The sequence below is a fragment of the Salvia miltiorrhiza genome, chromosome 1 (assembly GCF_028751815.1).
Source record: "Salvia miltiorrhiza cultivar Shanhuang (shh) chromosome 1, IMPLAD_Smil_shh, whole genome shotgun sequence".
In the NCBI taxonomy this organism is placed as follows: Eukaryota; Viridiplantae; Streptophyta; class Magnoliopsida; order Lamiales; family Lamiaceae; genus Salvia; species Salvia miltiorrhiza.
This window is the reverse complement of record NC_080387.1, coordinates 72,868,084-72,892,449: the sequence shown is the minus strand read 5'-3', so window position 1 is coordinate 72,892,449 and position 24,366 is coordinate 72,868,084. Positions and strand designations below refer to the sequence as shown.

General features: G+C 34.7%; 3 protein-coding genes and 2 long non-coding RNA genes across 6 annotated transcripts; 4 read left to right on the top strand and 1 right to left on the bottom strand.

Annotated features, from left to right (window-relative positions):
• The first annotated feature begins 2,134 nt into the window (after positions 1-2,134).
• On the top strand, positions 2,135-2,861 carry LOC131006056 (uncharacterized). Its single transcript, XR_009095410.1, has 2 exons — positions 2,135-2,416; positions 2,635-2,861. It is a non-coding gene; the product is annotated as an uncharacterized LOC131006056 (long non-coding RNA).
• A 1,567-nt stretch (positions 2,862-4,428) lies between these two features.
• Positions 4,429-5,572, top strand: LOC131005964 (thaumatin-like protein). The gene is made up of 2 exons (XM_057933095.1): positions 4,429-4,610; positions 4,713-5,572. Exons 1-2 carry the CDS (start codon positions 4,550-4,552, stop codon positions 5,396-5,398), a joined length of 747 nt encoding a protein of 248 aa, XP_057789078.1. The 5' UTR covers positions 4,429-4,549; the 3' UTR covers positions 5,399-5,572.
• Positions 5,573-8,170: 2,598 nt separating this feature from the next.
• LOC131005928 (protein ELC-like) lies at positions 8,171-9,844 on the bottom strand. Its single transcript, XM_057933049.1, has one exon. It carries the CDS (start codon positions 9,622-9,624, stop codon positions 8,428-8,430), a length of 1,197 nt encoding a protein of 398 aa, XP_057789032.1. The 5' UTR covers positions 9,625-9,844; the 3' UTR covers positions 8,171-8,427.
• Positions 9,845-15,615: 5,771 nt separating this feature from the next.
• Positions 15,616-16,529, top strand: LOC131006044 (uncharacterized). The gene is made up of 3 exons (XR_009095397.1): positions 15,616-15,878; positions 16,240-16,300; positions 16,389-16,529. It is a non-coding gene; the product is annotated as an uncharacterized LOC131006044 (long non-coding RNA).
• Positions 16,530-19,518: 2,989 nt separating this feature from the next.
• Positions 19,519-23,418, top strand: LOC131005871 (uncharacterized). 2 transcript variants are annotated; one of them, XM_057932976.1, is made up of 5 exons: positions 19,519-19,667; positions 20,091-21,885; positions 22,401-22,602; positions 22,704-22,900; positions 22,976-23,418. In XM_057932976.1, the coding sequence occupies exons 2-5, from the start codon at positions 20,094-20,096 to the stop codon at positions 23,065-23,067; spliced, it is 2,283 nt and encodes a 760-aa protein (XP_057788959.1). In that variant the 5' UTR covers positions 19,519-19,667; positions 20,091-20,093; the 3' UTR covers positions 23,068-23,418. The 2 variants fall into 2 exon arrangements, with proteins under 2 accessions (XP_057788959.1, XP_057788958.1); XM_057932975.1 differs by having other exon boundaries at positions 19,595-21,885.
• Positions 23,419-24,366: the final 948 nt, after the last annotated feature.

Below are 24,366 nucleotides of genomic sequence, written 5' to 3'. Positions count from 1 at the left end.
TACTCACTAAAGAACCTGAATTTAAAAACATATAAATTTCCAATTTTATAGTTTTAATAGTTGATTTCTTTTAAATACATTAATTGATTTTAATTGATAATGAATATAAATATATACAATTTTAAAAAATGAAAAACATATATAAATGAGTATGAATTATATATTACTCCATATAGCTATAATCCATTCAAGCCAGGTTATTATTATTATTATTATTATTATTATTATTATTATTATTATTATTATTATTATTATTATTATTATTATTATTATTATTATTATTATTATTATTATTATTATTATGCCTTGCTCTAGGGGCAAAGCTGAGGCACTTAAAGACTCTCCTTTGTGAGAGGTCTTGGGTTCAATCTCGCCTGCATGCGAGTTGCATAATTGATTATATTCGGATACCTCTTGTAATAATAATAATAATAATAATAATAATAATAATAATAATAATAATAATAATAATAATAATAATAATAATAATCTTCATCATGTTTGAAAAAAACCTTTATTTTCCTTCTTAAAGAATTGAAAATTAGTTGAAAAATGAAAATACTTTTTTACAAATTAATATAGTTAGTTTTCATTGTTAATTAAATAAAATATACTAAAATCATTATATCTCATGAACCAAATTAATTGGTCTAATATTAATGTAAAAATATATGAACAACCCCTAATTTTTTCTTTATCACCTAAGCGGTCACGACTTTTGCAAAATAAGGAAATTATATATGTGCGTCTTTACATTCGTTCATTTCTCTCTTTATTGCGCTTTTGTTTCTCCTCATCACTTACATTTTATAATTCGATTCTTATAATCTAAGTGAAAAATAAAATGTATACACATTTATTTAAATAACTTTTAAAATTTTGGGAAAAAAACTACTCCATTTTTGTTACTGAAAAAATATTACCGTTAAATAAATTATATCTCCCTATATTATATAGAGTTTATAAATAAGATATGATTTTTTTTTTCATAAACAAAATTGCTTGATTTGTTAAATTTAATCATGTACCATTGAATAATAATGTTGCATATTTTAATTGGATTTCAACTGTTACTTTTAAACTCTAATACAATATTTATATGAACAATGATATTATTGGTGAGTTGTGAGAGGATACACGTCAAGAAACTCAAAAATGATTCGAGGAGTTGAAAATAAGCATAGATCGAAAAATTTCCGAAAAGGAACATGACAATAATTATTTTTGTATATAGATTATCAACTGAATGAGTATAATATTAAATTTAATGAGTATCGTATATTATTAATTAAATTTATAAATTATAAAGTAAATAAGTTAAGTCAATCTCATTTTGAACAAATAATACTAAATCATCAATATAAAAAAAATAGTTAATAATCTAAAAATAACAAATTGGTTTAGGTATATGATACTCATAAATTATTATCAAAAAATAGTTAATAATCTAAAGGAGTATATTATGTGAATATTTAAATTATTAGTAATCTACAATCTATAATATATTAAAAAGACATATTTCAATTTCAATTTCAATTTTCATTTTTATTTTTTAACTTTGTGTTTGCCTTTTCATAATATCAATTTTTATTATTGTGTAATTTTCTTTATTTTTTTAATATATATTAAACTCAAATATATTTAGTTAAAATTATTTTTTATTATATTTATAAATATAATAATTGAGTTTTGTCAATTTATATAAATATAGAATTAGAAAAATGTTTCTCGTGCATTGCACGACGTGCAAATGCTAGTTATAATTGACATCACACATTATAACTATAGAGTATTAGGCGCTATACAAAAATAAATACTCCATATATTTTCATACACAAACACAAACAATAAATAAATAATTATAAGCCATATTTAAAGTTCTATAATTTTAATCAATATCCCACACATAGTTAAATAATTTCAGATCTTTTTTTTTTAAAGCAAATAATTTTAGATCTTTAATTAATTAAATTAAAATGAATTATTAACATATGCCTAACATAATAGATTTGGCCATTTGGGTAACTTATGTAATATTATTAGAAGCCCATCATTGTATTTTTTAGAGGGATTAAAAGCTCATAATTAAATACAAATAATATAAAGAATATGAAAAAGGAACCGTGACTGATTTTCCACAAACCGCCGCTGCATCCTCCTCTTCTTCTTCATGCTGTCTTTTTTTTTTCTACAGCTTCGTGTCTTTCTTTTTCTTCACCTTCTTCTTTCTTCTTCGTTTGTACAATAATTTCACCCTCTTCTTTTTAATTTCCATAAACAATTAATAGTTGTGAAATTGGGACGATTCCCAACTTTTACGGTTTCTGCCTCTCTTTTCGCCTCTGAGATTCGTCCCTCCGGCAAGGCCCGCCGCATCACCGCCGTCTCCGACGCACCACCGGCCTCTCCATCCCAGGTATGTCCCTTCTCTCTCCCTCTCAATCTTTCTCTCTTCCCCCTCTCTGGTCCCTTTCGATCTCTCTCTTTCTGCCCCCTCTTGGCCGGCGGTCGTCGCCACGCCGCGGTGGCTCACGGCTGCTGCTGTCATCCCTTTCTTCAATCTCTTTTCTTTTTCTCTATTTTATGGTTTTAATACCTTAAATTAATAAATCTCTAATTATTTCCCTATTTCAGGGAATCGACGCTTGCTTCAAGACGTCTCCGGCGGCAGATCCGTTTCCAATTTTTGCAAGAAAGTTCTTTATGCAATACACATTCGTTCAAATTTTTTTTTTTTTTGAGAAAACACATTCGCTCAATTGCTTTGCTTAAGCATATCGACTGACATTTTCTATTCAAAATATCATCTTCTCGACGATTAAGAAGAAACTAAATTGTTGTTAAATTCACGTTTTTTCAAATATGCCTAAAATTTTGGAAAAATAACTTCTAGAAATTTGCCGGGAAAATATGACCGTTAAACTGGTCTTTTATATTATATATAGATTAAGTTCAAAATTTTAATTTCTGCAATTTAGGTCTAAACAATTGTGAGATATTTTATTTTCTCTGTTTATTTTTTGATAATTTGTTTAATAAATGATGCAGTCGAATTAGTAATGAAACGTTATCATAATTAATTTCAAATTTTTATTTTCCGCAATTTAGGAGTTATGAATTCTTTGCAATTTTAGATTGTGAGTTTTGAATTTTAGATCTAGATTCACACTATTAGAACTTCGAATTGCGGGTTCACGATTAAGGTTAAATTCTTTATTTGCTCTCTTTTTTTTATAGAAATGTGATAAAAAAAAATCCCCTTTTTTGAAATACTCCCTCAGTCCCACCATAAGTGAGATTATTTTCTTTTTAGACGTTCAACTATAAGTGAGACTCTTTTTTTTGGATAAAAGTTTTATTATTTAAACACCTTTTTTATTTTTTCATATACACATAAAATACACATTTTTTAATTTTCGTGTCCAAAAAAATGGTCTATAAGATCACTTATAGTGGGACGGGACGGGGGGAGTAATATAATTATCTGTTGCTTGTAGCGGAAAGCATTGCACAACAAAAGGAGATTTATTGAAAAGCACACCAATTGGTGCAACCCAACTCGATACAATAACCTATAAATTGGATCCCTAAAAACTTGGTTTCTACGTTTCCTTTCTTTCCCGTTAGAGAAGCAAATTTGAGTGTTGAATTCCCACCTAACAGTGAGTAATGGATTATAGTATTATAGAATTGTGTTCGTATATTAATTTAGTGATGAAATGGTTAATATTTAATGTCAAAAATTTCAAGTTTAAATTTATCAAATACTCCGTTCACCGAAAATTACGGCAGAATTACCTTATTCGACGTTCACAAATAATATACTACATTACTTTCTTTTTAGAATATAACCATATACTCAATTCTTATAATTAAACACTCCTTGTTACCAAAAAATCACTCATAATCTGCATTCTTCAATTCTTATAATTCAACTTCAATCAATCATATTCAACATGATACGATCATCTCTTCACTAAAAAACTTCTATAGGCTATTTTATTAAAATTAGTACCAGATTTTATGTGTCACATTCTTAATGGATCGAGGTGGTATAGAATTTGCGATAAACATGAAAATGTATCAAACGGCACACAAATAATCATAAATGCGATATTTTCTTTGTTGATCTCTAAAACCTACTCCCTCCGTCCCATATATATAGAAGTACTTTTTTGAAAATAAGCCTATATAAATGGGACATCCGGAAAAGGAAAACAAGCCTATATATATGGGACGGAGGGAGTATATTATACCAGCTGTTTTCTTGTTTTATTTATAAAATAAAATGAAACATTGCACAAGCTGAATTAAATTAAAATAAGAAAAAAAAAAAAAAAAAAGTGGACCGGATTTATGGCAACTAAAAAATATTAAAAAATTCCTCCACATTCCACCTTTTTTCCACGAAAAGAAGATGTGTGCGAAAAAAACTGCATTATGCCACTTAACCGTCTTCTCTCTCTACCTCCATAAATCTCCACTCTCTCTCTCTCTCTCTCACTTCATCTTCTCTCTCAAATTATTTTCAAGCTCAGAGCAAGCAAACATGCCTACTTCAATCCTATACTTCTCTCTCATTTTCTTCTTCACCTCCTTCCTCTCCACCGGTGTGTTCATTTTAAGATTAAATTAAATTCCATCATTTTTTATTTTGTGTTTTGTTAATTTTGTGACACTAATTACATGCTTCTTGATTATTGCATTTGCAGATGGAACTCAGCTGATCGTGGCGAACAACTGCAAGGAGCAAATCTGGCCGGCGATCCTCGGCAACTCCGGCCACGACACCCTCAACGACGGCGGCTTCCCGCTGGGCAGCGGGCAGCAGGTGGTGGTGGAGGCACCCCAGTGGTGGTCGGGCAGGATGTGGGCCCGGCAGGGGTGCTGCTTTGGCACGGCGGGCCCTGGGGGCCCGCCGTGCCAGACGGGGGACTGCGGCCCCGGGCAGATGCGGTGCATGGGGATGGCGGGGCAGCCCCCGGCCACGGTGGTGGAGATGACCCTGGGCACCCCCGCCAACCCCGTGCACTACTACGACGTCAGCCTCGTCGACGGCTTCAACCTGCCCGTGGCCATGGTCCCCCTGGGGGCCGCCGCGGCCGGGTGCGGGGCAGCGGCGTGCGAGGCCGACGTGAACGCGTGCTGCCCCGAGGAGCTGGCGGTGCGGCGGGGCGGGCGGGTGGTGGGCTGCCGGAGCGCGTGCCTGGGGGTCGGCGGCGACCGGTACTGCTGCACGGGGCAGTTCGGGAGCCCGGCGGCGTGCAAACCGACGTCGTATTCGAAGCTGTTTAAGGAGATGTGTCCGAGGGCTTATAGTTATGCTTATGATGAAGCGAGTGGGCTCAAGAGTTGTAGGGCAAATCGGTATGTCATCACCTTTTGCCCTCCCAATTGAGGGGAGACATTTTCATTTGATGTTTATTTGTTTGGATTTGATGATGAGTTATTTGATTGTATATTGAGAGTTTGGTTGATTATTTTAGTAATTTGGTATTGTTTATGTTCACTAATTGATTTTAGTTATTCTCAAATCATCATATTAAGTTATTTGTAAAGGTTGTTTCATGTAGATGGAATCCAACGTTTCATAATTTTATGTTTGTCATTGTATTTTACTATTTTACTATTATATTTATTATTTATTATTTTAATGGATTAAATTAATTTTTTTAAATGAAATTGAAAAAGTTGCACATTTTAACTTTTATCAACCCTAATAATAAATTAAAACGGGAATTAAATGATGAAAAATAATTATATACATTAATTGGATAAAATGAATCGTAGTTAGTAACAAAAAAGTTTAAATTAAAGCATACAAAATCGAAACGTAAGGGGAAAAAATATGCAAAAAATATAAAAAATTACTAGATCTCAAGTACATTATTTGAGAGGATTTTTTTCTGTTGCACATATGTTCTGTTAATTGTGGATTTGGATTTCCTATTTCTTTCCCAGGTTACGATTTTAATTTTTTTTAAATGATTAGTGCAAGTGTGCTGGCACACATATTAGGTTTTTGGACTTTGTGTTAACTTTTACAACTCATAGATCATTAAACTTATATATGCTTTTTGTGTCTCCATTTCTAATAACTTGCTTCTAGTGGGGTATCATTGATTGAATACTAAGATAAATGCTCCGATCACGACATTTCAAAATTAATTAGACTTACACAGATACTCCGGTGCAACCAGTTGCACGGGAGAGTGCCTCTTAGATTTAACGTTGATCAAGTTTATCGAACAATAAGATCTTAAAGCTAATGTGTGCGAGCATCACAATTCACAATATTAATAGTATAATATAAGCATGTGTTGAATAAGCTTTATGAATGTTACCACAATCAAAAGATTCACAAAGAGATTAATATTTAAGGATGAACGTATATAATACTCTTCTATAAGCTCCAAATTAAATAACCATTCCTCTAAATTCACCTTAACAATCAGTCTCACCACTTGGAAATGAATCACAAGTTATCCTAAGAAATTGAGGAGGATGAAGAGACAACCTCGCAATAGATCTTCTATTTCCTGTATTATATCATATATATAAACTACTAAATTAAACAAGGCAAGAATTGAAGAATCAGACCTGCTACGCGACCGCCTCACAGACACCAACTGCGGGGCCTTCACGACTTGCTAAATACAGCCATCGGTCGTGAACAAATTACAGTGACAGCCACCAATATAGCAAGGTGAGATTTAAAAAACAAGAACCACGACCAGTTAATTCCGACTCTGATCTTCTTAGCTTCCTTTGCCAAGGTGTGAAGTTTTGAATTTCAAACTTCAATAGACATCTTGAAAATAATGATGGGTGTCTTACTCTATAGTTAAGATGGTGCTAGGGGCAAAGGGCTAGGAATGCAGAGATGCACGTAGTTAAGACCGGACTGAGGTTAGGCTGCTTCGACCAAGGAAGGTAAGAAAAGAAGGAGATTATGTGTGTGCCAGCACACTTGCACATACTCTCCCTCCCATCAACAAGGGAAGAATGCCATTAATATGTGAATATTTCCAGTGGTGAGTGAATTCTTGACTAAGGTGAAGCAGGAGCAGAGGCAGGGGGCACAGAATGACAGAATAGTTGGCAGCATTTTCTCATTCAAAAATCAAACAAAGCTCACAATCTCTGTAGAAATATGTTACAAACTAAGAGAGGTAAAGAGGCTATTTGGCTGAGCTTATTAGCTTCTTAAAACAGCATAATTAAGAAGCATATAAGCTCTTGAAAAGAAAATTAGCTCCTAAACAACTTATAATCTGTAAAAATAAGCTCCCAAAAAATAAGTTCTTCAACCCCAACTCATTTTTTCATTATCTTATAAGAAACAATCATTTTACATAAATAACTCAACTATGGTTTGTTATTTTTATCATATAACACTTCCAATTTTCATCTCTACAATTTTTTCTCTCTCTCTCTCTCTAGTTCACAATTCACTCTTTAACTTATAAGCTCAATTATCCAAAAACTTATAAGCTCTTGAGACAATACATCTTATAAGCTGTTGAAACATTTCATTAGCTCTTTAAAATAAGCTTTAGTCAAACACCCTCTAAGATGTTTTGAGGAGCATATAAGCTCACCTAAACCTGAAATTCAAATATACCCACTAGTAAACTCAAAATTCTTGGATTTTCTGCCCAATGGAAGAACATTGAATCCACAGAATTTTCATTTCATTTCATTTCATTTCATACACAAACAGCTCTTTCTAAATAGAAAGCACACTACAACACCTTTCAGCACAGACATAACCATATACCCTTGCCATTCATGTTACTTGCTTTTTCATCTTTATGCAGAGTATATGTAAATAATAACCAATGATGCGTAACAGAAAAATAACATAATGAGCTCAAGAACTTCAACCATATGATTGCCTAATGCCTATGCATTATGTTCCCATACAAACAACCAAAACAAATTTGATCGTGTGAAGCATGAAATGCTAGCTCATTAGAGGTAGTTTTACACCTCAAATATACAAGTAGATCATCTCATGAGTAATGAACAAAGGATCAAGACTAACAAATCATAAGCATATACCATCACAACATATCCAACAACATCAAAACACCAGAACTTCTGAATAACAATTCAATTTCATCAAGTGCCTCAAAATCACAACTCTTGACAACAGCAGCCACAAGACTAAAAGCAACCCTACAAAAAATGCATGAATATATTGTATAGTATATCAGTTTGTTTAAGCTGCACATTGAAATTATTGCCCGTGTCTCGTAAATACAGACCAACGCAATCTCTGCTTTCTACCAACATCAAATTGAGCAGTCAAATGCAGTCAGATGTATACATGAACTGACATTACCAATTTACCACAGTGTAAAAAAGATTGATTCATCTAGCCATTTCACCATCACCATACCTGAACTGATAGAGCAGACCTCATCAGAAAGCATATTGCGGCGACGCCCTTGAAGCCATACTAGCAACCTGAGCCTGCATTTGGACAGCCCTGACCTTCGAAGCTGTGGCGCGATGAAAGAACTGCTCACGCGATAAAAGCCTCACATTCCTCAAGTACTGATCAAACGGTATCGCCCCTTCTTGCACGGCCTTATCCAATGCATATATGGTATCCTCCACCGCCATATCCGACGCCGTGCAATCCATCATCTGCTTCGACAATGCATCACACGGCTCGAACGCCTCGTCTAAATCGACATTCTCAACCTTATTGCCGTCCAATTTCCCTTCGTTATCCCTCAACCATCCTTCCAGAACATCGGCGTTCATCAAAACCATCTGCAGCTGCTGCTCCAGCGCTTCCTTCTCATCCTGCATCTCCTTCACCCCTTTCCTCAGCTCCTCCTCGCGCCGCCGCAGCACCGCCTGCGCGCCGAACATGCCTTCCATCTGCCCCTCGCTCCCCTTCCTCATCTCCCTAATATCGCCGTTCAAATTCTCCACGAGCCTGTTGATCGCGTTCTTCCTGTACACCTCCGCCGGATCCTCCATCCTGCCGCTCCCGTACGGCGGCGGCGGGGTCGGCGAGGGCGAATACTCCCTCGGCGGTATCGCCGGCCGCGCCGCGGGGGACGAATTCATGCTGCCGTAGGCGGAATTCAAATTAGGGCTAGGGCTGGGGTTGGGGTTAGGGTTCGGACTGGACGGCTTGCGCTGCGAATAGAGCGGCGGATCGCGGGCGAAGAAGTGGCCGAGATTCCTCGCCAATTCGACTAGATTGGAGGAGGGGAAGAGCCAGGAGTGGACGTAGGGGATGGAGACGACGCCGTTGGGGGAGACGAAGGGGTGGGGGCGCTTGATGATCATGTCGCGCGTGGGGTTGACGAAGACGAGGGGGGCGTGGCGGGGGTAGGACTCCATGAGCCAGATGATGACGGGGATGTTGTAGGTGACGCCCTGGAAGGACATGGGGACGGTGCCGTCGGCCTGGAGGAGGTTGACGGTGCGGCCGTCGTTGTGGGTGAAGACGGCGGTCTTCGGCTGCAGGGAGGGGTAGGCCTCCACCAGCTGCATCAGGTGCTGCCGGATGTGCCACTTCATGTCCTCCGCGTACGGCAGCGCCGCCGGCCCCCGCTGCGAGAGCACGCTGTTGAGGAACTGCTGCGTGTATTGCGCCATGCGATTCGATTTTGATCTCAGCGATTTGATTTTGATCTCAGCAACGCGTTGAGGCGGATTTGTAGATCTCGATTTCTGTGGTAAGCATCGAGGAATTTGCAGGGATTTTTGTATACAATGAGAAGAAGAAGAAGATGGAGCTGACTGGGATTTCTAATGGAGTATTTACCTTTCTCAAAAAAATATATAAATGATTTTTCGTTTATTGAGTTTTCTACTTTTCACAACTAAAATTAAAATCTGACTATTATTTATAATTAGAATTTTTAATTTTAATTTGGATTTATAATTCTCCTCCAAAGTTTATTAGATTATTAATCCTCAATTAAAATTTAAATCATTTATATGAGCTAATAGTGTTTTTTTACGTTGTGTTTATGATATTCACAAATTAAATAATTTTTACGTAAGGGCCTGTTTGATATGGGTTTATAGGTAGGATAAATTAAATTAATACAGATTAGTGTGATGTTTGATATCATGTGCAGTTAATATGGTCAACTCCTATTTAATCCTACTTCTCCATGTTATTTTGTGGGATTAACTCATACTAATAATCCGTCCACCCCCCCTCGGATAAATTTAATACTGAGAAGTTGAATAAAAATTCTGCTACCCTTCCTCACGCATATCGATGCAAATGCCCAAGTAATGGTGGACACACATGATATTTTTAAAATTATGTGAGGATAGTTTTGGTATTAGATAATATAATCCAACATAATCCTATGGATATCAAACATAATATAGGATTAAGTAGCCATGATATCAAACACCCATGAAATAATATAAATCCACACTAATCCACACTAATTTCTCAAGATAATTTTAATCATAATCAATCATAAACTGCAAATCAAACGGCCCCTAAAGGTGATGCATCTAAGTTTAATATGTTTGCTAAATTTTAACCCATTTATAAAAAAGAGTCTAGTTTAAATGTAGATACGTGTTTTAATAAAATTATTATAAATAGAATAAATATACATTATAAAAAATATAGAATAATTAATTAAAAGTCTAATTTATAATTAAATATATGAAAGAACGTATTATATGATAGTTCAAAAAATAAAATACGACTCCTTTATTAAAAAAAATTATATATATATATTTTTTTATGAACGGATAGAATATATGTTTATGTATATTGCTATAAAAAAAAAAGTAGATAAATATGCTTATGTACGTTGTTATAGACAATGAAAAAAAGATAAATTTGTCTTTTTCCTTTTGTAAAAGAGTAAAATAGACAAACGGAATAATAATACGCGTTCTAGGCGAATTGACGGTTTAAATTAACAAAAAAGAAACTTAAGGTGAAGCAATTCTTGGAATTGACGTTAATAAACAATATAATGTGACAGATGCTTCGACTTATATGTTGTTTATATGTGGTCAACTTTATAAAATTCCAAATATTAGTTGACCAAATTTAACTATTACTTGCATTAGGTTGTTGACATGTCTAAATTTATTACTATTGTACATACTCCCTCCGTCCCCAAAATAAGTTCCTGTCTGGGGACGACACGAGTTTTAAGGAAAAATGGTAAAGTGTATTGATATTAGAGAAAAATATATTATAATTAGTATTGGGAGTGGTGAAAAGGTGAAAAAGTGTTATAATTAATATTGAGAGTAGTGAAAAAGTGAAAAGTAAGAATAAATAAAGTATTATTAGTGGTGGGGTAGTTGTCCAAAAATAGAAATAAAGAAAGAGGAACTTATTTAGGGGACGTCCCAAAAAGGAAAAAGATAAACTTATTTCAGGCACGGAGGGAGTATATGTTTGTGTAATAAAAATATTATAATATATTTCTTAATGTTAATTCTTCTTTATTTTATTTTTTTTCTATATTCAACTTAAAATACATACAAGTCAAAAAAAAAAACTTAAAATACATTCAATTAAATTTATAATTTTTATTATAAATATGGCAATTGAATTGATATCTATATATATATATATATATATATATATATATATATATAGGGAAGGGCTAAAATAAGAGCATTTCTTAAGATATAAAATAAGAATCATTTTCAGCCCTTAGATCATCAAGATCTACGGTTGATTCGTAATTCTGTTGGATGAATTTATGGTCCTGAGTTCGAATCCCAAAGGCAGCAAAAATTTATTTTTCACAATTCATACCTTTATACAGCGAATTCATACGTGTTCTACATAAAATTCATACATTAAAAATTGCTCTTATTTCTTATTTTAAGATGTGCTCTCACGGTAGCCCACCCCTATATATATATATATATATATATATATATATATATATATATATATATAATGATAAAAAAAATTCAGTACATTGCACATGTAAATATCATTAATAATTTATAAATGCTTCTCTTTTTTAGTAAGGATTATGATTCATTGATACGATATAATTTCAATAGTTCAATTGTTAATAATCTTAGGATACATAAAGTAAGGTAGTACTATGATTTAAAGATCCATTGTCTAGAATATGTTATAGTAATCGCTTATTTTTTTCTTTTTCTTTTTTTAATATTATTTTAAAACTATCGTTTCATGAGACGTTTTAGTTGGAATCCTAGAGGGAGCAGAATATTTTAAATTTTGTTATTCATCAGTATATATTGCATTGTTCATCAGTATATACGGCCCTGTTCATCAGTATATATGTCTTATTCATTACAAATTTTTAAAATTTTATTTTTCATCAGTATATATATATATATATATATATATATATTGTTCATTAGATATACGTTTTGTTCATTAGTATTATATGTCTTATTCATTGTACTCATGTTACACGAAAAATAGGGGGTCTCACTGGAGCGCGCCCCTATATATATAGGGTGTGGTTCTAGAGAGAACTACATTATTTGTGAGAACAGGAGAACCATCAAATCTAATGCATCCACTGTAAAAAATTAATGCATTCGCTGTTAAAATTAATGCACTAAAAAATTTTAAAAAAATGCTCCCTTCAGGATTCGAACCCAGGATCTGCATTCATCCAACAAGATGATGCATCCACCGTAGATCTTGATAATCGAATGGCTGAAAATGGTTCTCCGGTCTTCTTTTATTTATGGTTCTTTCTTGAACCTCTCCCTATATATATATATATATATATATATATAATGATAAAAAAAATTCAGTACATTGCACGGATGTAAATATCATTAATAATGTATAAATGCTTCTCTTTTTTAGTAAGGATTATGATTCATTGATATGATATAATTTCAATAGTTCAATTGTTAATAATCTTAGGATACATAATATAAGGTAGTACTATGATTTAAAAATTCATTGTCTAGAATATGTGTATGCATGGTTACATATGATGTGTTGGTAAACAATGTGGCAGTTGGGCCTATAGTTCCAGGGCGGGGTCTTCGGCAGGGAGACCCGCTCTCTCCGTACTTGTTCATCCTCTGTAGGGGTGTAAACGAACCAAGCCGCTCGCGAACTATTCGGAGCTCGGCTCGAAAAAAGCTCGTTCGAAATTCGTTCGTTTTCTTAACGAGCCGAACTCGAGCCCGAATCCGAGCTCTATAAAATTATCGAGCCGAACTCGAGCCTGTACATATTCGATTCGTGAGCTCGCGAATATGTTCGGCTCGAACCTATTCGCGAGCCTATTCGCGAATAGGCTCGCGAACAAGTTCGCGAATAGGATCGCGAACATATTCACGAATAGGCTCGCGAACAAGTTCGTGAATAGGCTCGTGAATAGGTTCGCGAATAGGTTCGCGAATAGGCTCGCGAATAGGTTCGCGAATAGGTTCATTAAATTATTAATTTTATATATTTCATTTTCTGAATAATTAAGATAATTATAATAGTTAAAACAAATAATTTTCAGTAAGTTTACAAAGTATCTATTTATTAAAAATAAATTAAAAATTATAACTCATCATTAATTAGAAATATGATTATAATAATATTAATTAGTTATATATACTTATATTTATAATTATTTTATTAATTCTAAAAGAAGATAACTTAAATAGTCTTATATTACTATTTACTAATTACTATAATTTAATATTTATTATATAAGCTAAATAAATCTTAATTAGTCAATTAACTTTTAAAATACTTAAATATAACTTTTTATAGTTTGAAATTTGTTATATAACATAATTTTTGGTACAAGATATATATATATAATTAGACATCTTTAGTATAATACTAATCATATTTTATACATTATATCTTTAGTATATAGTTATTATATAAACATAACTTATAATATTTTTTTGGGAGAGAAAATATAATTTATAAGTTATAACTAATCATAGAAGTTATAATTTGAAATTTATTATTATAATATATATATATATTAAATATATAATCATACAACTAATTTATAAGATGCTTATATAACTTATAAAGATGTCTTTATAATACATTAATATTTATTAATTATACTTTAATATTTGTTATATAAGCTAAATACAACTTAATTAGTCAAATAACTTATAAGATACTTGTATAACTTATAAAGATATCTTTAGTATAAGATACTTATATAACTTTTTATAGTTTGAAATTTGTTATATAAGATAATTTTTTGTTATACAAGATATATAATTAGACATCTTTAGTATAATACTAATCATATTTTATATAGATATGTTTAGGCTTTAGTATAATACATTAATACTTATTATATAAACATAACTTATAATATTTTTTGGGAGAGAAAATATAATTTATAAGTTATAACTAATCATAGAAGTTATAATTTGAAATTTATTATTATAATATAGATATATATATATATATATATATATATAATCATACAACTAATTTATAAGATGCTTATATAACTTATAATAATACATTAATATTTATTAATTATACTTTAATATTTGTTATATAAGCTAAATACAACTTGATTAGTCAATTAACTTATAAGATACTTGTATAACTTATAAAGATGTCTTTAGTATAAGATACTTATATAATAAGTATAGTTTATAAGATATTTTTTTTATATATATAGTTATCTTTAGTATAGTACTTATTATATAACTTGTAATTTTACTTGTACTTATTATATAACTTATAAAGATGTATATACTATATAATTATAACTTATATAGATATCTTTAGTAGTACTTACTATTTTACTATATAAGATACATGTAACATGTTAACTTATATTACTATGTACTAATTATAGTTTGATATTTGTTATATAAACTAAATACAACTTAATTAGTCAATTAATTTATAAGATACTTATATAACTTATAAAGATGTGTTTCATATAAGATACTTATATAACTTTTTATAGTTTATAAGATAATTTTTTATATATAGTTATCTTTAGTATAGTACTTATTATATAACTTGTAATTTTACTATTATATAATTTATAACTTATATAAGATACATGTATAACTTATAAAGATGTATTTAATATAACTTATTGTATATTTTTTGTACTTATTATATAACTTATAAAGATGTATTTAATATAAGATACTATATAATTATAACTTATATACTTATCTTTAGTATAGTACTTATTATATAACTTGGTAATTTACTATTATATAATTTATAACTTATATAAGATACTATATAATTATAACTTATATAGATATCTTTAGTAGTACTTACTATTTTACTTAATATTTGTTATATAAGCTAAATACAACTTAATTACTCAATATAACTTATTGTATATGTGTTTAATATAAGATACTTATATAACTTATTATAGTTTGAAATTTGTTATATAAGATAATTTTTTGTTATACAAGATATATAATTAGACATCTTTAGATATGTTTAGGCTTTAGTATAATACATTAATACTTATTATATAAACCTAACTTATAATATTTTTTGGGAGAGAAAATATATTTTATAAGTTATAACTAATAATAGAAGTTATAATTTGAAATTTATTAATATATATATATATATATATATATATATTTATAATTTATATAAGATATATATAACATATATAAGCTAAATACAACTTCATTTTTTCAGCTAGGGTTTCATTCTCCAATCCCATAGTTCCTGCCGCCCCCACGCCCCAGCCATTCTTCTGCCATCTCCGCCGCGCCCAGGTCCGCCGCCCTGAGGCCCCTGCCGAGCCCCACCCATTCTTCCATCTCCGCCGCGCCGAGTCCCTCCTCGATCCGTGCACTGCGCCCAGGTCGCCGCCTTGAGGCCCCTCCAAGATCCGCGCCCAGGTCCGCCGCCCTGAGGCCCCTCCAAGATCCGCGCCCAGGTCTGTGATGTAATTTTGTATTGGGTTGTTCTTTGTAGATATTAACATATGATTGTAAACTGCAACAAGACTTGGGTGACTTGGTTTTCGTGAGTTAGTATCAGATAAAAAGTGATTCTATTAAACGATTGTCTTTCAGTTTATTATTGTATTTCACAGCACATTTTTTACCTGATGTTGCTACCTTTGTTAGATTCTAAATATAATAGATTAGTTCAAGTCTTGGAATTTTTCTTATGCTGCAGGATTTCATTACTAAGATTAGTTCAAGTCTTGGAATTTCATTATTTATTTTGATGTTTTTCCTACATTTATTCATGTATATTCTTATATCTAAACTTTTCTATATGTCTTTCTACAGGATGACAATCAAGACATCAAAGAATATACAATGTCTTGAGAGTTTTGTGAAGAAAACATTGGTAAAGTTATTTTTTTTGAATATGTCTAATTTTTGGTATTACTCATTTGTGATTTTTTATGTAATTTAAATTTTTTTGATATTTGTAGGATGAGATTTGCAAGGAGCTTCAAGATCAAATGTCATGTTTTATAAATATTGTGTAATTTTGATACATTTTTTGGATTTATTTTGTGATTTTGCATTGTGGATTGAAATTTTTGGAATGACTACATAACATATTTTATTTATTATTAATACACGAACCGAGCTCGAACTCGAGCCTGAATTCGAAATCGAGCTCGAATTCAAATTTAAAATCGAGCTCCAAAATCGATCAAATTCGAGCCGAGCTCGAACTCGAGCCTAAATTCGAAATCGAGCTCGAATTCGAAATCGAGCTCCAAAATCGAGCCGAGTTCGAGCTCGAGATAAACGAATAATTAACGAACCGAATACGAATCGAATTCGAACTTAATATTATTCTGTCGAGCCGAGCTCGAGCTCATTTTAAAGCTCGATCTCGAGCTCGAGCCGAACTCGAGCCTACCTAAAATTTCGCGAGCCGAGCCCGAGCCTGCAGGTATTCGGCTCGGCTCGGTTCGTATACAGCCCTAATCCTCTGTGCAGAAGGTCTTTCTGCTATGGTTAATCATGAGACGGATAGGGGAAATATGCACGGTGTTCAACTTGGTCGAGGTGGCCCGACCATTTCCCATCTTATGTTCGCCGACGATTGTTTGTTCTTTTGTCGGGCGACTCGACAGGAGTGTGTGGTTCTCAAACGGGTTTTAACTGATTATGAGGCTGCCTCGGGTCAAGCTATTAACTTGCAGAAGTCCGGGATCTTTTTCAGCTCTAATGTCAGTATTGCTGATCGGGATGAGCTTTCGACTCTTATGGGAGTTTCCCTTCCTCTCAACACTGGTAGATACCTTGGGCTGCCCTCGCTTGTGGGGCGGAAGAAGCGAGATATTTTTAGCTACCTCCGTGAGTAGCTGTGGACGCGGATGCAAGGATGGAATAATAAGAAACTTTCCAAAGCCGGTAAGGAAATTCTTATCAAAGGAATTGCTCAGGCCATACCATCCTATTGCATGGCTATTTTTTCTCTACCGATTGGGCTGACAGATGAGCTAGAACGTATGCTCAACTCATTCTGGTGGGGGAATAATGGTGAGGTGTGAAAGGGTATTAAGTGGATGAAGTGGGAGAGACTTTGTGTGGATAAGAAATTGGGAGGGCTTGGTTTTCGCAGCCTTCAATTATTGAACATTGCTCTTTTTGGAAAAACAGGGTGGCGCCTTATAAACGAGCCTGATGCTCTTGTTTCCAGAGTTCTTAAGGCGAAGTACTTTCCTCGGGGTGATTTCCTTACTGCCAATATTGGCCACAGTCCCAGCTTCACGTGGCGCAACATTTTGTCGGCCCAAGATCTTGTTAGAAAAGGTGTGCGATGGAGGGTTGGTGATGGCGCGAGTGTTCGCTTCTTTAAAGATCCGTGGCTGAGAACGATGGAGTCTTTTCGAGTCTCTCCGGAGCTTTGCCCTGTGGGTTTCGAGAATGTTACTATTCAGGAGTTGTTGATGCCGGGAGGTAACTGTTGGGATGTGGATCTTATTCATAACATGGTTTCTGAAGCGAAATTTCGGGCGATCATTAGCACTCCCATCTTCTGTAATGCTGGGCCTAATAAACTTATCTGGCATTTTTCCAACAATGGGTGCTATACTGTCAAGTCCGCCTATCATTTGGCAAGCTCCCTCACGCTTGATGTGCCTCATTCGGTGGAGGGTAAGTGGGGAAGTTTATGGAAGCTTGACGTCCCTCCTAAGGTGAAGAACTTTTTATGGCGTGCGGCTCGAAACAACCTCCCTTCTAAAGAGCGGCTTCTCTCTCGTGGGGTTATGGTTGGAGGCGAGTGTCCTATTTGTAAACAAGGTTTCGAGAATCTTTGGCATGTTTTCCTTTTCTGCTCCTTTGCGGAGGATTGCTGGCGGCACAACAATCTTTGGAGAGAGATTGATAGTATTACGTCCAGCTGTGATTCGTTTGAGCTTGCAATCTTCAAGATTATTGATCATCCAGTTGGTAGCTTCAAGGTGAGGGCTTGCATGCTTTTATGGCAAATATGGAAAGATAGAAATTGAGCTGTTTGGAAAGAGTTGCAGCCTGCTCCAGCTCGGTCTGTCGTGGCTGCTACCACTGCTTGGTCTGATTGGAAACTTGCCCGTGAGCTGCCTTCTCGGACCAATTCTTGTCCAGCCCCTGCTGTCTTGTGTAAAGGTTGGCACCCCATGCCTACGGGTACCATCAAATGTAACGTGGATGCTGCATTTTTTGAAGAAGAAAATATGATGGGTATTGGCATGTTTATTCGAGATCATATGGACGAGTTTGTTACTGGAAAATCGATGAAGGTGAGGGGTTGCTGGAGTGTTGAGGAAGGTGAAATGTTTGGCATAAAGGAGGCGCTTTCTTGGATAAAAGAGCTTGGTTATACTGTGGGTTTGGTTGAGTCGGATTGTAAGCGCGCTTGTGATACCATTGCCGCGAGAGACAAGAATTTATCAGAATTGGGTATCATTTCCGATCTCTGCCGGACTGAGCTTCTTTCCCTGCCGGGTTTTCGCATTTTGCATGTTAAACGAGATCAAAATGTTATCGCCCATTGTTTGGCGAAGTTAGCGAGAGATTTTCTTTCACATCATGTTTGGAGTGAACCGCCGAATTCTGTGGTGGGTCATCTTCATATCCCATGTTCGTGTGATCAATAAACGGGTCTCTCGTTTCTCCTAAAAAAAAAGAATATGTTATAGTAATATCTTATTTTTTTCTCTTTTTTTTAATATTATTTTCAAACTATCGTTTCATGAGACGTTTTAGTTGGAACTTACAAAAATTATAAATATAGCATAAATTTATCTATATTGACCAAGTAACGAGTGACATAGCTCGTCCGAAGCTGACTTGGCAATTCAATTTATTATTATACACATCAGCTCTCAAACGTCTAATTTTTAAATCACATTGAAATTTGAAATTTTAAGTGAAACAATGATATTTGCAAAGAAAATTTTGATTCGAACTATAAATTGAACACCCTAAATAATTTCAAGTTATATTTATAATTTTTATAAGTTCAAACTAAAAAGTTATAATGGGCTTTGTGATTTTTTTTTATAATTCTTATATTTATCTATAAGAATAATAATAAAATAAATATTGGCTGAGAATCGCGTGGCTCAATGATCGCTGCCCCCGACCGGCTCTTTACGCATTTATACGAAACAACTGAAAAAACCTAATCCCTCTAACTCGGTTCTCTCCTAAATCAAAATCTCGAATCGATTCAACAAAAAAGGAGTATTTTTTCTTATCGAATTCAAGTAAGTCACAGCAAACCCATATTCCTCCCCTTTCTAATTCGTGTAATTTTCATGATTGTACTGTCCTAAACCTGTTATGACAACATCTGCATGTTTCAGAGCTCGATTCGTTTGTTGAATTCAACAATGTGTGTAATTGGGGAATTCTTATGAAAAACTAGCGAAATTTGCTCGAACCCATCTCCCCTCTTTCCCAATTCGTATGTTGTTTCATAGTTTTGATCATAAACGTTAACAATGAGGGCACTTTTGCATTTCTGGAATTGGATTTCCTGGTCGATTTCCGGAGTTATTGTCTATAATTTCCTTCTGTTTTATGGGGTTTGGCATAATTTCAAGGATATTTCTTCTCCAGGCTGCGTGATCTTCTCACGTTCTATTCAAAGATTGAATTTTTTTACCTTGGTTTGATGGTTGTTTTAGGATATGGCTTCAACTATGGAGCCAGTAGCTGTAAATTCGCAGAAGCATGACCCGGCATGGAAGCATTGCCAAATGTTTAAGGTTGGGGATAAGGTTCAGCTCAAGTGTATATACTGTGGGAAGATTTTTAAGGGCGGTGGGATTCATAGGATTAAGGAACACCTCGCTGGCCAAAAGGGGAATGCTGCCACTTGTTTGAGGGTTCAGCCCGATGTACGGATGCAAATGCTCGATAGCCTGAATGGGGTTGCTGCGAGAAAGAGGAAAAAACAGAAACTTGCAGAGGAGATGTCTGGATTTGGGAACCCTGGGAACAGTGGTGTTGAAGTAGTGAATGGTTTGAATAGTGATATTGTGTTGCTTCCTGTCCCCGAGATGATTGAACACGACGGGGATGTGGATGGGGATCGGGAGGATGGTATGAGTGGGAAAAGTGGTGTTAGGAAGAAGAAAGGGAGGGTGAGGAAGGCCCCGGATGTGGTTAATTCGAATAATGCAGCTTTGGTTGGTTTTACTGCTGGGAACTCGAAGAGGGCTAATACTGTGATTAGTATGGCAGTAGGTCGTTTTTTCTTTGATGTTGGGATACCTGCAGATGCTGCTAATTCTCCTTATTTTCAACCAATGATTGATGCAATAGCTTCTCAAGGTGCAGAAGCTGTTGGCCCTTCCTACCATGATCTTAGGAACTCAGTTCTGAAGAATGTGATTCATGAAGTGAGATATGACGTTGATCAGTGCAGCGCAGCTTGGGGAAGGACTGGTTGCTCAATTTTGGTAGATGAATGGAATTCAGGAAAAGGTAAAACCTTTGTCAACTTCTTTGCATACTGTCCAGAAGGTACAGTTTTTTTGAGGTCGGACGATATATCTCGTGCAATAGATTCTGCAGATGTCCTTTATGAATTGTTGAAGGAAATAGTGGAACAGGTTGGCCTGAAAAATGTTCTGCAAGTGGTAACCACCAGTGAAGATCGGTATGTTATTGCTGGGAAAAGACTCACCGATACTTATCCTTCTATTTTTTGGACTCCATGTGCTGGCCATTGTATTGATTTGATGCTTCAGGACATAGGAGAACTACCCAGAGTGAAGATGATACTTGACCAGGCAAGATCAATATCGAGGTATATCTATTCAAACGCTGCTGTCATAAACATGATGAGACGGTACACATATGGAATGGATTTAGTTGATCTGGGAACTACGCAGTCATTTACTAATTTTATGACATTGAAAAGGATGGTAAATATCAGACCTAGTTTGCAGGCCATGGTTACTTCTGACGAATGGATGGAAAGCTCTTACTCCAAGGACCAGGAAGCTTATGCAGTACTAGACTCTATTAGTAGCCAATCATTCTGGTCTTCATGTGCCTCAATAACACGCTTAACAGATCCACTTTTGCGACTATTAAGGATAGCCAGAAGTCAAAAGATGCCTGCCATGGGGTATGTCTTTGCGGGGTTGTATCGAGCCAAAGAAGCTATTAAGAAGGAACTTGACACTAAGGAAGAATACATGGCCTATTGGAGTATCATAGATCGCAGGTGGGAACAACTTCAAAGGCATCCCCTTCATGCAGCTGGTTTTTATTTGAATCCTAAATTTTTCTACAGTCTTGAAGGAGACGGACATCTTCACATTCGGTCACTAGTATACGATTGCATAGAGAGACTGGTTCCTGACCTTAAGGTCTTGGATAAAATTATGAAGGAAACAGCCTCTTACCATAGTGGTGCTGGAGACTTTGGGCGGAAGATGGCAATCAGAGCTAGAGAAACTTTACTTCCCAGTGAGTCTTCTTCCTGACCCGAACTTTTACAGTTTATATATCAGTTTCTGCAGTAGCTAAAAAAATTTCTTTCAACCATCATTCTAGCCCCCATGAACTCCCTGTGACGAGGTAAGGGTCCATATGGATTTAAGAAGGTAGCATTTTGGTGTCAATCTACATGCATTTCTGTGGGGTGGGATGTGTGAGTTGGGGGGAGGGGGGAGGGGGGGATTGGTTTTTGTACCTGAGGTTTGTGTTATGTTATCCATCTTTTCACTTGTATTCCATGATTAGCTTGTTAATGTAACATCTTCAGCCATTCTCACATTGCTAACTCTATATAGGCATGCACAAAGAATAGACTGTAGTTTCATATATGGTGAGTAGAATAGTAAAATTAGTTAATGAGCGAGCACGAGAAGATAGTTTGGCATGTGAACTACAGCAGAGTTTAACCTTACTGATCCTTATTCTTACTTGATAAATCACATTCTGCAATCATCTTATTATTTCCTCAACTTTACTGTTTTTAGCTGAGTGGTGGCTTACATATGGTGGGGGATGTCCCAATTTGGCTCGCTTGGCTGTCCGGATTCTCAGCCAAACTTGCTGCTTGATCCAGCATAAGCTAGATAAAATTCCTCTCGAACACTTGCATAACAAAACAAATTGGTTGGAGCATAAAAGGCTCAACGATCTTGTCTATGTTCAGTACAACATGTCCTTGAAGCATATGTAAGTAGAAAATCTGCCTTCCTTTTGATATTTTATGATGTTGGAGTTATAAAATGTTAAAAACCAATATAAGTTTAATCATATTCCTACTCAATCCATAGGTTTTCGGGTGACAAACAACAGGAAGGTGTTGACATCATTTCTTACAAGAACATTGATTTAGTTGAGGACTGGGTAATGGAGAAGGATTTTTGCTCAGAGAACCCTACAAAAAAGGGATGGACGGATGTCGATCCACCTTCTGTCAATGATGTGCACTTAGGCCCACAGATTGATGATGTTCATGCCCTTGGTGCAGGTACGGGAGCTACATCTAGAGATACCCGTAGGGTGTGATCTTTTCTTTGGCCTCATTATAATTTTCAATTTGCAGGTTTTGATGATTTTGAAATTTTTGAAGCGGCAAAAGATAGTGAAGAAGAAAATGCTGACAAGAACATAGGAAAAGTAGAGTCTTGTGATTAGAAAATCCTTCTCTGAGGTAGAGGAAAATTATTGATAGATGAGGGTATTTATTGTGAGCATTAATAAGATGCATATATCGCTTTAACTGGGTCTGTCTGCGATTTGGAGTTCGTACAAACCTGTGCCTCGTTGCAATCTTGTAGAATAAATAGCGTAGTGTGTGTATGTCTGAATATATATCGAGTTAGATTCTGATTTGGCATAAGGCTTGCATGCACCATTCTCCTCTTGGGGCCATTGTAATATTATGTTTTCTTATGTAAAAAGTATCTTATCGGTACGTCACTCTTTGTCGAGCAACTATATTGGCTGAATTTGGAAAGTGTTTATAGATCTGAATTTGAGAATCCATTTTCATAGTGAACTTGAGTTTAATGCTGCTTGATTTTTGTAGATTTTGATCTTCCTTTAAAGCTTTAGGTGAAATGATATCTTTTATTGTAAATCATAACAATGCTCTCCTCTTCTGGAAGTCAGACCTCAAGCATTGCACAGGTATGCTCTCTCTCTCTCTCTCTGGCACCAATAATTGCTCTGTGGATGAACCTGAAGAGGAATATGATATTAGGTAGGAGTATTTGATTCTTTTCCTTAAATTGAAATTGCCATTAATCTTTGGCATAAAGAAAAATATTTTTGGAAGAGTATGAAATTCTTGTTGTATTTTTCTCCTTACTTTTGAGTGGGTTGAGCAGTTAAAAGGGAAGTAGTGTCTCTCTCATTTCTGTGTTGTAAGTTTGATTTTAATGATTATTTTGTGAGTCTGCATTAGGTAGGAGGGTACCCTTTTAACCAGACAACTCACTTGAGAATAAGGAGAAAATACAGGTATTGTATGTTGAATTTAAAGACCACTGCAGAAATAATATTGGTTCTTGCAGGCTTGCTTTTAAAATTGTTTTATTCTAGCTGATGATGAGTAAAATATGTGCTAGCACTGCATGAAGACTTGGTTGAAATCTTTCTCGATCTTTATTATTATTATTATTATTATTATTATTATTATTATTATTATTATTATTATGTCACGCAGCATTGACTGTCACAGGGCTGGTCTCATGGGGCATCGAGGATTCGAATCTCCTCGCGAAGGAACAGAACTCAGCCTTGGCATTCGAGCTATGTCAAGAGCCTAACTCGGACAACTCAACTCCAAGATAAGAATAATTGTAATTGTAACTAGAGCTTGGGCCCAATTACTTGAATTAGTGAGCTTTAGGGCTAAGTTTACTTTACCATCTATAAATATGACTCTCGTAGGTAGATTGGGGGGAGGAATTCATTCTTTTGGCATTACTC

Excerpts from the sequence above, each read along its gene's own strand:
- LOC131005871 (XM_057932976.1), top strand. The coding sequence starts at position 20,094 with ATGGCTTCAACTATGGAGCCAGTAGCTGTAAATTCGCAGAAGCATGAC. Across the intron at positions 21,886-22,400 it reads TAGAGAAACTTTACTTCCCA|CTGAGTGGTGGCTTACATAT; the intron begins GTGAGTCTTCTT and ends TACTGTTTTTAG. Across the intron at positions 22,901-22,975 it reads TGTTCATGCCCTTGGTGCAG|GTTTTGATGATTTTGAAATT; the intron begins GTACGGGAGCTA and ends TTCAATTTGCAG.
- LOC131005928 (XM_057933049.1), bottom strand. The coding sequence starts at position 9,624 with ATGGCGCAATACACGCAGCAGTTCCTCAACAGCGTGCTCTCGCAGCGG.
- LOC131005964 (XM_057933095.1), top strand. The coding sequence starts at position 4,550 with ATGCCTACTTCAATCCTATACTTCTCTCTCATTTTCTTCTTCACCTCC. Across the intron at positions 4,611-4,712 it reads CACCTCCTTCCTCTCCACCG|ATGGAACTCAGCTGATCGTG; the intron begins GTGTGTTCATTT and ends TTGCATTTGCAG.